The sequence below is a fragment of the Rhopilema esculentum genome, chromosome 10, assembly GCF_057945365.1.
Source record: "Rhopilema esculentum isolate cy_ngs chromosome 10, ASM5794536v1, whole genome shotgun sequence".
Classification (NCBI taxonomy): domain Eukaryota; kingdom Metazoa; phylum Cnidaria; class Scyphozoa; order Rhizostomeae; family Rhizostomatidae; genus Rhopilema; species Rhopilema esculentum.
Window position 1 is genome coordinate 3985071 of NC_142824.1, and position 15616 is coordinate 4000686.

At 35.4% G+C, this 15616-nt stretch overlaps 1 protein-coding gene across 1 annotated transcript in view; it reads left to right on the top strand.

Annotated features, from left to right (window-relative positions):
• The window catches only part of LOC135691536 (ectopic P granules protein 5 homolog), a 32652-nt gene that overhangs the window by 9593 nt on the left and 7443 nt on the right, over positions 1 to 15616 (top strand). Inside the window, exons 9-28 of the mRNA XM_089110817.1 lie at positions 527 to 623; positions 1832 to 1949; positions 2588 to 2744; positions 3443 to 3631; positions 4767 to 5028; positions 6194 to 6334; positions 6658 to 6819; positions 7395 to 7535; positions 7768 to 7951; positions 8223 to 8388; positions 8702 to 8842; positions 9211 to 9331; positions 9870 to 9967; positions 10788 to 10890; positions 11238 to 11330; positions 12380 to 12517; positions 13037 to 13203; positions 13516 to 13725; positions 14362 to 14485; positions 15116 to 15305. Coding sequence (XP_088966943.1) covers positions 527 to 623; positions 1832 to 1949; positions 2588 to 2744; positions 3443 to 3631; positions 4767 to 5028; positions 6194 to 6334; positions 6658 to 6819; positions 7395 to 7535; positions 7768 to 7951; positions 8223 to 8388; positions 8702 to 8842; positions 9211 to 9331; positions 9870 to 9967; positions 10788 to 10890; positions 11238 to 11330; positions 12380 to 12517; positions 13037 to 13203; positions 13516 to 13725; positions 14362 to 14485; positions 15116 to 15305 — 3002 coding nt within the window. The remainder of the gene's footprint in view (positions 1 to 526; positions 624 to 1831; positions 1950 to 2587; positions 2745 to 3442; positions 3632 to 4766; positions 5029 to 6193; positions 6335 to 6657; positions 6820 to 7394; positions 7536 to 7767; positions 7952 to 8222; positions 8389 to 8701; positions 8843 to 9210; positions 9332 to 9869; positions 9968 to 10787; positions 10891 to 11237; positions 11331 to 12379; positions 12518 to 13036; positions 13204 to 13515; positions 13726 to 14361; positions 14486 to 15115; positions 15306 to 15616) is intronic.

The following is a 15616-nucleotide window of genomic DNA, read 5'->3' on the forward strand; positions in this document are numbered from 1 at the left end:
CTTTAATTTTATCCATTTTTGATTTAAAGATACCTCGCCGATTGGCCAAAAACAAGGAACCAATCAAGCACGCCATCATTTCTCTCTCGTAACTCTCAACCCGCATCTGGATATAAATTTTCTACCAACCTTTCGTTGTTACCCAATGTTTATACTCTTTGTACTTTGGAACCCTATGTTTCCGCGCCATCTTGAAATTTTTTGGTTCCAAAGGATTTTTTGAATATGTTTTCTTTTTTAATATATTAATTCATATTCTACTCAGATTCAGCAGTGGGGAAATTCCTGCAGGTTTTCATCTGAATTTTTTCTAACACTATAAAGATTCTTCAATTTTCCATTCAAATCCTGCATGAAATCCTTGACCAGAACCACTACTGTAATTGATTCATATTATCACCTGAAATTACCATCAAATATATCACCCAACAAGGTGCGCTTGCCTGGTAAGATGTATCACTAAGAGTAGAATTCCTAATACCAGAATAATTCCGTAATTCACAAGTGTTTTAAACATCTCTTTCAGAGAAAGGTCTAGTTTTCTTATGAAGTACAAGCATTTAATGAAGCCCACAACAATGAGAAGTATGAGCTGGACACTAGTAGATGAAGACAGGGAGGAGGTGGGTTTCTAAACCAGTTATCACATCTTTGTTTATTCTGCCTTTCGTTAAACCAGCCACACACTAACTCTCATTTACGGTCTATTGTAGTACATCGTAATTTTTTCTTTTCGTTGCCTTTAAGTATTCCAGTATTCTTTACTTTTATTTACATGCTTGTTCAATTTTCCAATTTTCGTCTTTTACCATTTTTTTAATTCTTTCTCCAGCTTTTCCCGGGAATTTGAAATTTATGTTGTTACGCTTTTTTATTGCTAAATTGCATACAAGAATCTATCGCAACATGTATGCAAATGTATTGAATACTCTACATAACTGTAGTTCAAAAATAGTTAATAGCTCTCCTTGATTCTAGTTTTCAATCTTGACATTTGTTTCTCATTCTCTAAAAGTAGATTTTTTTTCTTCAATGTAATATTTTAAGTTTATGATTACTTTGGTTAGCAATCTGTACAGAGGAAAATTATCAGCATGGAAGAATCTGTAAACCTGAGTCAACCTGTTTGTTATGATGTAAAATGTTAAATATCCTTTTTATTTTTGGCCTGTTTATATGAAGATAATAGTCCCCTCTACCCGACATAATTCGGGACCAAAATTGGCTAATCTATGAATCTTATGATGAAATTTAATATTGGCCATTGACACTGAGCTTTTGGATGATTTGTGGACCATCTGGGGATAGATTTTGGGTTATACTTAGTTTATAGACAAAAGACTTCTTGTTATGATAAAAAAGGAGCGATGATTTTCTAGTCTTGTACTTAGGTTTTAGCCTTCTTCATTTGAGGCATTTGTAGCATTAAACCAACTTGACGTCAGCAAAAACGATCTTAACATGCGAGTTCCACTATACTATAAATTAGGAACTTCCTATCATCAGTCGATTAACTAAGCAATTCTTATTAACTAAGTTTCTTTTCCCTCCTAAATAAAACTTATGATTGTTAGAATGATTCCGAATGTCCAAATCATTCTATCAAAAGAAAGCCATATGTTCCTTTTGTTTTTAATCTTTAAAGCTAAATCATATTTTGTGATGTTGTTTATTTTACATTTGAGTAAACTATTTTTGCATATCTCGTTTTCTTTGTTTGTGTCAAGGAAATATATTTTCTCTTGTTTGTATTTTTTATCTCCATTCGCCCTATTTTTTACCTGTGATTTTATTATAGTTGAGTTATAATGTAGTCTTATGATCTTTTTAGGATGAGAACCCTGAAGACACGTGGCACATGCTATTGGAAAACGATCTTGTCGCGATATTTGAGCAGTTTCCATTCGAGAATCTTTTCCACTACTTACTTAGAATGGAAACAGGGCATGGTGCGTTTTCACTGAGCCTCTTTTGAATTCACCGACTTCTTATCCCTTTTTCACTGCTTTTTCTGCTTCTGTTGCAACTTTTTATCGCTAAATGTCATATAATCAATCTACATACGTTGCTTTTATTAAAAACATTTCACAGCAACCTTAGGGCAACAAAACCGGGGCAAATATTGGTAACACAATCAGAAGTATATTCAACATTTTTTTAGAGATTTTAACTTTTGGCTCGAAATTCAACTGTTTTTTAGATAATTGTATATCAGAGTCCCTTGAACAAGCTATTTGACTTTCAGTGCAATTCATGTCTTTATAGGTTGTCATAATTCTTTGAACAACATCATGTTTTGGTATCCGGCAGTTTATACCGTTCAGAATTAGAATATTTACTCGCTACGTCCCGACGAATTTCGCTGGCCCTCTAAATTTCCTATTGGCTGAACTATACAATAGATTTATTGTTCAGTATCCAATTCTCAATGTTTTCTCGATCATAAACGCGCTCCAAAGCCTATTGTTATCTCTGAACGATTAACGCACGGGAAATAGTGACTTTAAGCTCGCTTTTGATTAAAACTGCATCGTATTTCATTTCTTATCGAGTGAAAATTTAAAGTGTGTAATTTTTTTTCTGCTAGATGAAATAGGATATTCTGTAACGAACTCAACCAGTAATGACATTGTACACCTGTTATCTTTCACGTCATGCATCGTAAAACTGCTCGGAAAACTCTTTGACACGTACAATATGCTGAGATACCGCCAATTCGTTAAGAGGATCAGCAGAATGATCAGGTATGTGTGTCGTGTATCATGTTCTTTTGTTAAAATGCGGGTCGGGTTTGTAAATTTCAATTTCCCGTTTGACCACTTTATTTCTCTACGTTTTTTGAACAAACAAGACAAGCGTGACTTCCCCGTTAATTGTCTAAGATTTCTAAGCACACTAAAAAGATTTGAACTTCTTTCTCTGTCCTTCCTATATTTGCAAGTTTTATCCCTTAGGAATGATTTAATGATAATTTTTGAGTCAAATTAAATATTTTTAAGAATACTCAGGTGAGGTGAGGCAAAACTGAAGTTATACTTATAAAAACTGAGGGTATATGTGTTTACTTTTTTGCACTTTGGACTTTAACGGAACAGCGTCTAAAAGGTGAATAATTTCTCACATTTTACCATGCTTTTCAAGATGTCATTATGTTCAAGTTCCCAATTTCAGAGATAGCAAAAATCTCAGCTTCAATTTTGAACAGATTTTACTCTTGCCTCTTAAACCTGCTTAAGCGTTTAACAGGCAATGACTCAGTGTTCACATTACACACGAATAATGTTCACGATCACTTAATTTGCAGCGCTGTATCGAAATTCGTTTCAAATAAACCTATTTTAAAGTTTGTCTAATTTTCAAGGACGCATTGATTGTTTGAGCGTTGAACTGAAAATATTTTGGGCTGATTTTAAATCGGGTCTTTACCTATTCTATATTTTAGGTGGATTGTTCAAATCGTATCTGACCACTGGTGTGCGTATCGAAGCTGGAGAATGGAAATATGCGGCGATTCAGACAAAGATATTCCGAAGTTTTTGACGGTTGTGCCACAGTTTAGTCTTGAAAGGCTTCAGTTGGAATTTGATCAGTTTTTTGGTAAAGCTTCGGAGCAGATACTCAACTCGCAGAGGTACATGAATGTGCTCTAACATTGGTTTTTTATTTTGCCTATGAAGACTAGATATTTTTACGGTAGTGTCTTGAGCCGTGATTGGTTCTTGGGGGTGATTTCACGTGCCAAGCTCCTAACAAGAACTCCTAAGAGGCTTTCTTATTTTCGAAGATAAAGAGAAAGAGAGAGAAGGGAAGGGAGGGGGTAGCATCGGAGGATTCTTGGTTGGTCTTGTCTTTTATACCGGACGGAGTCAAAGAAAAATCTTAAAACTGCCTTTTGCTGTTTGTTTTCTACAACGAATGGTTAATGCTTGTAAACGGTGTCGAATTTGATGACATCGTCTCTGAAGAGTCTTTGTACTACCTTTAGCAGAGGAATTTCTAAAAATGCAAGTTGTGTCGAGTACTTTAAGTTGGCACCGAGGTAGTAGACTTGGTCACTGAATCTTTTCCAGAAAGTTTTTTTACGCGTGACCTTTTGTCTCCTTAAAACAAAGGTTTTTAATTTGCTTATGATTCTGACCCAATGATATATAGGTGACATATCACTGTTTTGCCTCGTTTATATCTTTTGGTCTTCAAAAAGGCAGGCTCTTAGCTCGGCAACTCATTTTCGTACCAGAGCTCTTTATCTAAACAACCATTCTACTAAATGCTGTTTCATAACTTAGCAGAATTGTATTATACTATGTCTAGAGCTTGCAGTATAATTTGCATTATGGGAAACAATATAGATCCAAAACAGCTGAGGAGGGGAACTAATATGTGTGAAACTGAACAATAAGTTAAAATCTGGAATAAGTTTACGTAGTTAACTGTAATATCTGATTTCTCCAATATTTTTATTTTCTTTCCTTCCATATTTTTGTGATCATCAAATTTATATTTTGCAAGCGAGCATTTTCTCGTGTTTGGTTAAGTTGAGATTTATTTGAGCCTGATGTCAGGGAATGGTGTTGCTGTTATGAAATTTTGCACAAAGAAATTTATTTGTTTTTAAAGTCAATTTCCAACAAACTGTGACACGTAAAACTGGTTGCTGCTTAGTGGCACATCCGCGATGCATTTTATATGTGAGCGTCTTCCCCCAATTTACAATTAATCTATTTGAATTAACTTCATAATGTAAGACGATCTTGAAATCGTTTTAGCACCAGTGCTTTGCAGTTCTTGGCAGCGATGCCTTACGAGGCAATATCTACTAACGCTGCGTGGTCGCTGTTGAACAGGCTTGTACGCACACCTGTCAATCAAAATAGCCAAAACACAACGTATTCTTCTGAGTTCCTGAGAAACGCATCGAATGCGTCTGGAGAAATGGTGTTTTTCATCACATCTTTGTCCTTTATGGCCATATCGCGTTCTACAGATGACCAGGAATTTATTGAATGTGCAGCGAAATGCATTGTTGAGGTAATTTAACTATTCATCGCTTCATAATTCAATCATCCTCTTTGAACCTGTAAATTTTTCAGTTACAAATTGCAAAAGACTGCACACAATTAAACAACAGAATTGTTATGTTGATACCACGAAAAAACATTAAATTTGAATAAAACTTTGCTAAAACACAAATTTCATTAGCAATACGATTACACATGGTACTACAAGAGAGATAAACAATTACGTCTCTTCTGCAGCCATTATGTATTAAAACAGTCAAAGTCAAACGGTAATATCTTTTTCTGAATGCTGATGTTCCCCTCTTTTGCATCAAAAGTGTAGAAAATCTGTCATTTATCTCAATGTTGTTGCCATTGGTGGGTAAAATGAGAACGGGGACAATATCCAAATTTATTGGAAGATAAAACGGTTGTTATCATAAAGCTATTTATATGCCACACCCATTTACATAAAAACCAAATACATCCTGCCTATACCCCTAATTTCACGTCGGGTTTGCAGGGGCTAAAACGCTTTTGAGGTCTTATTTTCTTTTCCTCTAGCACCATTTTCTAAATTGCCCACGCTAGAAGAAAATTGACCGAACAAAATCCTTTTGCGAAACTCTTTTAAAAATGGCACATACTTAAGCTTTTCGTCTGACACTCTTTAGAGTATAAAAAGTCAGGGCATAGATCGAAAACTCTACGCTAGGAAATATATATACCCAGTTCTGGATCGAGGTTTTCGAGTTTTAAATCTATGTTCTGAAGTTTTATACTCTGAAGAGTGTAAGACAAAAGGCCTACCTATGTTTTAAAATGTTTGCTTTTCCCAAGCAATTTTCAATTTCTAATCAAATGTTGTTCTTTAATACCACTGTATTGCATCTTCTTGCACTGGATTTAATCACACGAACTCCTATTTTGTGGAAAGTGGCCACTTCTCAACGTTTGACTCCACTCAATTTACAATGCTGCCAATGAAGAGCCTTACGTTTATCATATGTCCTGTCTCAGTCTTACCTCGTTGTAACAAAAGACACTGAAAGGTAGTCTTTCCTCACAACCTCATTTCCTCACAATAATGCTTTAAATCTGCGATCTCTTCTGCAGTTTTTGAAATTGCAGTTTTTGAAATTGCTGTACTCTTTTGAATCACATTACTTCAAACCAATTTTTTGCTTGTCATTTAGATCACTTATAGTGACGAAAAAATTAGAGATTTCAACGAGCGGGATTGCCGCGACTCGTTGGCAGCGATTTCATCTGCGCACCCTTTCGTCATGTCATCATTACTACATGATATTGGACAGCTAATGGAAAAGCTTCAAATGGTGTGTTCCATAACTTTATTTATTGGTGAAAACTTTACATCTTTATTTTAATCAAGTTTCGTGTTGCAGTTGTATGCAGTTCAAACGTTTTTGTGCTTCTGTGCTTTCCATTTTTCCCACTAGCCTCTCTTTTTAGCATGGACAAAATTCTTCTTAATAAATGCATACAATTACGCATTTTTATTTAAACTTTTTTTGTGATTAAGTTTTTTCTAGCTTGATTTGTATGTCTATGCTTCTGGTCTCGATAAGTAGCCCAGTAGTTCGTTAACTCCCATTTCCAAGAAACTGGCAGCAGAAATTGAGAATTGTTTCATTTTCAGAGCTGTGTATACCTTTTGAAAGCATTGCCATTTGACGTTTGGATCCCAAGAGTGCCCGATCTGGAGCTGCTTAGATCGTGGTTATTAGAGCACCCTCTTGATTCTATCAAAAGTAAAATGGCAAGGACTGTTTTTTCAAAAATCAACTTTGACGTTAACCAGGTATTAACATACCATCCTTCCTTAAGATTCAATATACTTTTTAACCATGAAGTACATCCGTCAATTATGATATGATAAAATATATGATTATGTTATACAGTAGACTCCGGTTATAGTCCCATCAAATGTTGCTTGAGAAATTTTGACTGTAAACGGATTGTGACTGTAAACGGAGCTTACTTGAATAGTTTTGCATATTTGGGCCTAACTGTAACCAGTATAATGACTTTAAGCCAAGTGACTATAAGAGGAGTCGACTGTATTATTTTCATTTTATGATTTCCTTCAATAAAATATGTATTGATATGTCTTTAAATTGAATGGATCTTGGATGTATTATGAGAACCAGAAGCTCGTGTAGTGTAACGTCTCTAGTGCTCTAGAAATATGGGCCCTTGCATAGCTTTTTCTTCAAATCTGCTAAAATCGTAATTTCTAACTCTTGTAGACATTTCAAAAACTGTTTTTAATGTTAATTTGGTTCTTTAAATATATTTTGATGGTCGTATCCCAAGACTGATAGGCTCTTCTTTCTTGATCTGTTGACATCAAGAGATTTGTCTGCTTCTCTCAAGGAAAGCGGTGGCTTGTTTCTACCACAGAAGTACCACTTTTCGGTGGCTGTTATGCTAGTCGAAATCTTTGGCTCGTGTGTTCAAGACGGCCCCGGTGGGCTGAAGACTTTGGAGTATCAAAACAATGACTTGATAAGTCAGGTTGGTTGATTTTGATTCATCTATCTTGTCATTCTGAGACGTTATTCATGCTAGAGTTTTCCCAGGCTTCTAGCAGAAGTTTCACTTTGCTATTCACACATAGCCGTAACCATAATTGTACCGATTAAGATGTTACCTTAATCGTTTTGATAGCAAGCCTAATTCACTGTTGTTGAAATAATCCTTTTAATCTACGAGTGTTCTTTGAGACAGCTTCCATTTACGTTTGTAGGTCAGTGCATTAGCCTACCAATCAATCAACAAGATTCTATACTCTAAAGTACAAGATGAATTCCTGAAATGGTGCTGGGATGTTCTACTGTCACTGAAACTGCATTCATTTGATTTTGATACTGATGAGAACGATGATCAGGACCGCCATGTTTTGCTGGCTCTCGATGAAAACAGGCCTAATGGTAAGGCGTCACAAGAATATAATTCTTAGTTTTGAAAAGGGCATTTTGCGCCTTTTGTTCTGACAAGTATCTCCTTTTATCAAAGAAGGTTTGTCTCTTTGTTCATTAGCTGTCCCGAATTAATATTCCCTTGTGGTTAAGGTTGCTCGAATGTTTTTTGACATAAACTTAATGAACAAATAGTTTTTGAATTGGGGTAAATCAACATCAGCATATATAAAGGTTTTTTAATCTATGAAGTTTTAATTTTGATTTGTTTGTTATCCAATAGACAGTGGATCTTGGTTCGGCAATGCACTGTCGTGTTTTACCAAATTTGATCCTGCAAATACAGATCTAGAGCATTGCCCGGTCTTTTTGAATGTGCAGAGAGCACTGGATACCAACGGCTTGCTTGCTAGCTATGTAGCTTTTTCGATGACCTCCCTTGGACACAGGTCAGCTGTTTTGTTATTTACATTAATTAATTATTTCTATTACTTCTACTGATAAGCTATCAGTTTGCTATCTTGAACTAAAATTTATAATAGAAGGTAACGAGAATATGCATAATTTCAAATTATTGGTGACCTTTATAACTGAATGGCTATTACCAACAAGTCAAATAGATATTTTAAAATTAAATACCAGTGAAATACGAAAAAAAGTTTTAATGTAACTATAAAAAACATACATCTCCCCTTAACTCACTTCATACTATATACCTACATCGTCTTGATTTGTTGAGAGCCTGTCAAAATTAAATTGCAGCCCTGAAAGATTCGTGGAGCAAGGAGTGAAGCTAATGACAAGAATTCTTGAGTCCGGTTGGGTAGATGCCACTCTCCGGATTCTGAGCAATGTAGTACCGCTCTTTCTGAAGTGTCCGGATATGATCCTGTCTTGTCATGAGTAAGCAACCATTACGCAGTTTTCAATGCAGACTTTTTCCCTTTTGAGATACCACATTTTAACATGATTTCTCCTAATTAGTGGTGGATTGAGAGTGTGTTATTGGAAGCGGGGATGCAATTTATCCTCCATAATCTCTAAAAATGGTTTGGCGTGCCTGATTTTTCAAAAACTGCTCTACATTTTAAGCACAGGGAATTATAGGCCCCAATTGACTATCCCCTGTCTTTTAGGTTTGTTTCTTTCTGTTTTCGCTCCAGCTTTTATTGTCCATACTCTGTGCAGATGTTTTATAATGACTGATGTCAATTTAAACGATGAGATTAAAAAAGGCTTTGTTTTGACCAGTAATTCCTATTTGCTCGTAGTTTCTCGCAAATTTTGGATACGCTGGTTCATTTAGATGCCAATAAAGCTGGTTACACAGAGAAACTATGGCAATACCCTGAGCCAGGTCTTCATAGTCAGATGCTTGCTTCAATCATCACCGTATGTACCCCCTTCAAAAGCTCTCTCTAATATACACTGTCGCTTTCTCTTGTCTGGCTTTTCACTCCCAGTAATTTAGTAGTTCTCGAACTTCATTTGTTACGCTTTTCTCGATTTTAATTCATATTTAGTCCAACTTCAGCTTTGCAAGTCTAAACGCATTCAAGTAATTGTTTTCTAATATTTTTGTATCACTTTCGCATTACTGTGGCTATGTTTATTCAGTGTCAATTTAGAAAACAGGTTTGCTCGTCTTTTAAGCTGTTTCCCTGCAGCTTACTTTTCGTTCTCTTTCTAAGAAGCCAAATCTTCATGCTGAAAGTTTTGCACCCTTATTGAAGACGCTGGTTGAATGATTTGGGTCCTGCTGCAAAAAATCTGAATTCATATTTAGAAGATGCTAAGCTTCAAAGCTGCATTCCAGTACTTTTTAAGATCAATCAATGACACAACATCTTAAGTTTACTTATTGTTGTTCTTGCATACTAAAATCATACCAGACAATTTCCAGTTTAAGAAATTATTGTTTGAACCGCAGAACCATGTCATTGTTATGTCAAAAAAGTCTGCAGAAACATGCCAATCGATGATAACTTTATGGTTTTTATTACTGAGCCAAACGCAAAACTGGCAAAGGTAACTATTATTCTTTTATCTGTTATCATAACAGTATACGAAGTACAAACTATATCCTGCTTGTATTTATTCACTCTCTGTGAGACAGTTTGGGTATCGTGACCTTAGCTTCTTTATATATGTCATGGTGAATTGCAGTCTAAAAATTCCTTATAAGACACCCTTTTGTAAGAACTCCCTTGGCTCTTTTGATCAATCAGTTCAGTAACCTTTCTTTACTTCCTGAAACTTGGATCTTTTGGCTAAAGCCTGGTTTCTATATAACTTTTATGCGTCGGCGACGCATCGGCAACACTCTTTACCCAGGCCTTCTAGGGAGCCTTTTCACAAGAAACCGCGCCTAATGACTGGGCGTGGTGATTGATAATGGTTTTTGCTGATTAGTGAGGATCATTTGTTAGTATGCATCCTTTTGTTTATTTGAAAGAAACGGTTTTCCACACGTTTGTCAGATTTTGCTCTTCTTCTTTAAGGTTTTCTGCATATAATTTAAATAATTTAAGAAATAATTTAAGAACGTTAAACTGTGATAGAGAAATTCATTGATAAATTCTTGTTGTCTGTGAAAGCTTTCAATGTTGTTATTCTCCTATGCTGAGTCCCGTTCATAATTACCTGTTGAGCTTTTTCGTTTTGAGAATCACTATGCTACAAAACTTTTCCCACTAAAATCACACCTATAGCTAAGTGTACTCTTGGTATTGAATAAAGTCTGGATAAAGTCTTCTTGTTTCAAATTTCACCAAAATGTCAACGTTCATTCATAGACAATCGTGGCAAAGACTAGTTTTGAATCTATTATTTTGATGATATTTTTTAGGGATTACAGTGTACAAAATTTGCTGGATCATCTCTGCAAAGTTACCCAAATGATATTTTCACATATGTATATCATCGTCCTTCTTCTTCTGGATAAATTTCAGGTCAGCTCACTTTCAATTAAAGAATCAGAATTTTTTTTTGTCTAATCTAAAAACTAATAAATTTTATTCAATCGAGGTAACATGCAGATAAAATTGTCAGTCAAAGTTTCAAAATTGATTCTTTGTATGACAGATAATTCTTCAAAACTTTTAATTTATTTAGGTTAGCAATGACGGCTCATAAGGAACTAGGTGCATGCTTATTGGAAGTATCGATGATGTAGTTTGCAAACTATTTTGTCTCTGTTTACTGTCATCAGATATGGAAATAAGCCCTTTTATTATGCTGCATCAATTGTTCAGGTCTATAAACTTCTTGTGTTGTATACAGAAATTTTGGTTTTTAGGCCTTGGTTAAGGCGCAGTCGAATCGTGGCCTTCTCTCGTCAATGATGTCGTGGATATCGCCAAACGCACCCATCACTCTTTTGGACATAAAAGTGATACAGCCTTTCTTCATTTTTAGATATTTTTCTCTCTGAAATCTGAATGAAATTTGACAGTTTTGACCTTCTAAGTAAAAGCTTTTTGAAAAAAATTATCTGTAGGCCGATATATGTTCTCTGAAAACTGTTTGATTTAAATTGTAACCGAGTTTTGTGAGCAGGGTAAAAACACCATCTATCTGTTGCATAGACCACTGTATTATTGAATGCAAGGGCTCATTATTCGTCAGGCCTGTTTTTCTGTTTAAGGCAAAATCTTGATTAACCGAAGCTTGTGGCGAAGTCCTGATTAATTGGAAGGATTGTTTGCATGTTTCGTTGAGACGAAAAGACCAAAATATTTTCCTATTAAAAGGCAAAAAGGAAATCAACTCACTTTGTTTGCAAAGTTGAATGTTAAAATCTTTATGAACATTATAGATCATTTCCAGTTTGACAGTGTCATTCTTGTCTATTACATATGACCAGCATAGAAATGCTGGTTAACTACCCGTCAGACCAGCATAGGAAAGTCGATCGAAAAAAATTCTAACAGAGAAAGAACTTTTTCGAATTTTCTTCAGAAGTAGAAGTATGCTGTTGAAGCTTCGATTAACCAGGAGGTTTCTTGTTTATCATCGAATCAGGGATAACACCATGATTTTATTTGACTGCTTAGAGCAGCCAAATTTTTTGGATAATCAAATATTTCCATCGCACTCTAGATATCTGGGTACCTCATATCAAGTTCTTTGCTTTAGAAAGTAGTGATCTTCCAAAAGAAAAAAGGAAAAGGCTCCCTGCGTTTGAATTTCTAAACAAATGTTTTTGCAAAGCTCTCTCAATACGAAATGATTCTAGAGATAAAGCTTCGGAATACCTATGACAATGTTTGTCGCGAGAAAGGTTTCCTTTGGGTGATTTTGTTCCCCTATCAGAATTATTTTGAAAATATTGATGTCTATCAAATACGAGGATTATTTAGTCATCGAAATGTGTTAAAAGTTATCGAAATATTGTCTTTAGGTCTGCAGGATACTTACGCAAGCGATTTCTTTTTATAGAGTCAACCTGACTACAGTTATTACGCCTTTGCTGTTTTACAAATGGAACAGATGTATGAAAGCAAAATTGGTATTATGAAAGAATTGGCTGTGAAAATGGTATTGGACAGTAACCTGCAAGTCGGTATAGCATACAAGGTATTTTTTATCTTTCTATGTCTTCTTCTATAATATTTTGATATTCTTCTTCTTCTATATTACATCTTAATAGACAAATGCACATCAGTTTTCTTCTATGTTAGTCTTTAATATGATGAAATTTAAAGGCTCGGTAACTTTTCGTTTTTGTATGCTTTGGGATTCTGATTTAATGGAATCCTTGTGTGCTACCATTTACGACTTGAGTTTACGACTTGAGTTTACGACTTTCGATAACTATAAATCGTAACTGATCGTCAACGGTTTTGTTAGCCAGCCAGAAGCGAACCTTCGAACCAAGTATGATGAATTATAGGTCGCTGAGTTCTTTACGACTCTTGCAATTGATGTGAAAAGTCTCTTGAAGAAAGGATCCACTGAGACCGTTTTCAATTATAAGTATACCAGGGTGCGTGTTGTGGTTTTGTATCTCCGCCACCAGTTATTGATTTATTGATTTTCGAAAACCTTCAGCTCCCTAGCATGATGTCTAGTTCTATATTTATTCTTCTTCTGTAGAAAGCAGCATCGCATTTAACTGCCTCTTACTTACCACCGCTGCAAAATCTGACAATTTACCGATGGGCTGATCAGGGGATGGCAACAGACTGTAATCATCCGTTGCTGCCAATCATTTGGCAACAGTTCTTCTTACTGTTTTTACAAAAGCAGAACACCGCCGATGGGTGAGGATGTCTTGTATATCTCCTTTATTGTTATTTTATAAACAGAAATCATACATCATAAGCTTACCTATATCTTTTAAGTGTGTTTTTATTCAAAACATATACTTGTTGTTGACGAGCTACAATGTCTGCCAAAAGTGTTGGAACAACCCTCGTCAGCTTTTATACTCAATAAGTTTATATGTTTAGTATATGTTTAAAAACATTGAACCTTAACATTGTTTGAAGATGAAAATTTCACGAAAGAAGATAAGGTATTTAGTAGTAGGTAGGAAGACCTTGTAAATTCTTGTTCTAATTACACACATCCAGGTTACCAAGCCGCCTTGGTATTGGTGATCGGTTTTTTGAAAATGACCCCTACTCGTCAATGGTCAAGAAAATGCGTGCCCATTTGTACAAGATAGCAAGCCATCACAAAGAAAAGAGCACTAAAGAGGTTGGTGACGAGGATGGAGGGAATACGTCATCAGATATAAAATCTCACATTCATGATGAAACAATGCATGCGTCTCTTTCAAGGTATGCCCGTTTTTGCTGTTTTAATTCCCGTTTTTAAAAGGACTGTTATTGGCTCGTATCCTGCCTTGAATAATAATAAAACCCTGCAACCATGGTTCTGTTTGAAAGTTCGGCAAAAAATGTTATTAAAATACATCAAAGATCGTATAGCTTCGAGTAGGGCAGTGGGGGTTAAGGTCAATGTCACTCCCAGATTCACTGTTTGGTCTTTGTAAACATTGCTACTAAGCTGATAAGCAGTTATCGACGATAATAAGGGTTATGTTACTTTCGCCTGATTTGAATTTTTATCATACACAGCATTAGCCTAGACCAAAACCACATAGTTTTAAGTATTTAGTAAGATTTTGTTATTTTTCTAATAGTATAGCTTTAATTCAAGAAATAAGATGTTTCGTAGTTTTTGTAACGCCATGCAGCTTTGTTAATCGTTTATAGACACTGAAATTTTTTCCGGTCCATCTTGTTTCCGAAAAAATTATATTTAACTAATTTGACCATCATTATTTCGATGCATTGCACAATTTCAAGACACTTTTTCTTCACGTATTATGAACCAAATCATGAACACGTATTATAGATATATTTCAATCATTATTGCCAACATTTTTATTACCGCGATTTCTCTTTCACCAGTTTGTACCAAGCAATGGCCCTGTGGCTTGAAGAACCTCGCCTTCATGACCCGGACCTTTTTCTTAATGCTTTACCGGAAATATACAAACCTGGCGAATTAGAAAAAATATTTCAAGGTGACGACGTAAGTCTGAGCTTGTCAATTTGTTCTTTAAAGGTGGTTAACTGAAATTCTGAGTTTTCTATGCACAGATACAACTGTAAGCATTTTATCAAATGACTATAAATTTAAGCCGAGTTTCTAAATTCTGGTATTGCGTTTAGTGTGAAGAACAAGGACGGTCTTAGGTCCGAATTTCATGGAGTTGCAACTTCACTTCATTTCACTAGCCGTTCACTTCTCCACCTGCATCAAAAATAGTGTACAGCTCTATCTATATGGCAACCAACAGAACATAACCGACAGATCAACAGTTTTAAAATTTATGGTATAGATACAGTCTGATTTTTAGGATGTAAATTATGGAATACTATATCCAACGAATGGAAAAACTCTCGAACTATAAATTAATTCAAAAGAAAGATAAAGGAATTGGATGGACGCACATGCAATTTCAGGATTTATAAATCTTATGTAGCAAATATTGGTGTTGTTAATGTCAGATCACTTTGTCAGTTTGATTTTCTTGTAATATCAAAATGAAATTTATTCACCTTTGTATCAAGTTTGTTTACTTTATATTTTGCCTCTCGTTTTCTTTGTTTTTAATGCTATCTGTTTTTCAGTATGACATTCATTTGTTATCGACTTTAGAGCTTATGGTTGCACTTTGTTGATAAAAGATGCATTGAGACAGAAGTGGGTTCTGTTCTCTCCATGTGGACAATGACATTGAATAAGTCGGTCAAAGCAAAACCGTCGGCCAGGAGTCTCGAAGAAACTCGGCAACAGCGACCGACTGGCAAGTGTTTGCTTCTTCGTCTTGGTACAATGCCTGCCAAAAGTACTTAGAACACCCAGCAATTTACGCTGCATTTGATATCTTTCATCCCTTTCATGAAGAAAAAATTACTACTTCCGCCTCTTTCCCCCTAAAACAATGTTGATAATTTAGAGAAATATCATAAAAGAAGCGCAAAAGAAAGTGCTTTCTAAAATCCTAACCCGTTTGATAGTAAACCAACATTGTTCTGTAGGGGAGAGGGGGATGATTGATTTTGGCTTTGGAAATTGACGTCAGTGTTCCAAGACTTTTGGCAGGCATTGTACCTTTGTTTCTCCCGAATTCTTTTGTTCAAAATATCTAACATTTGC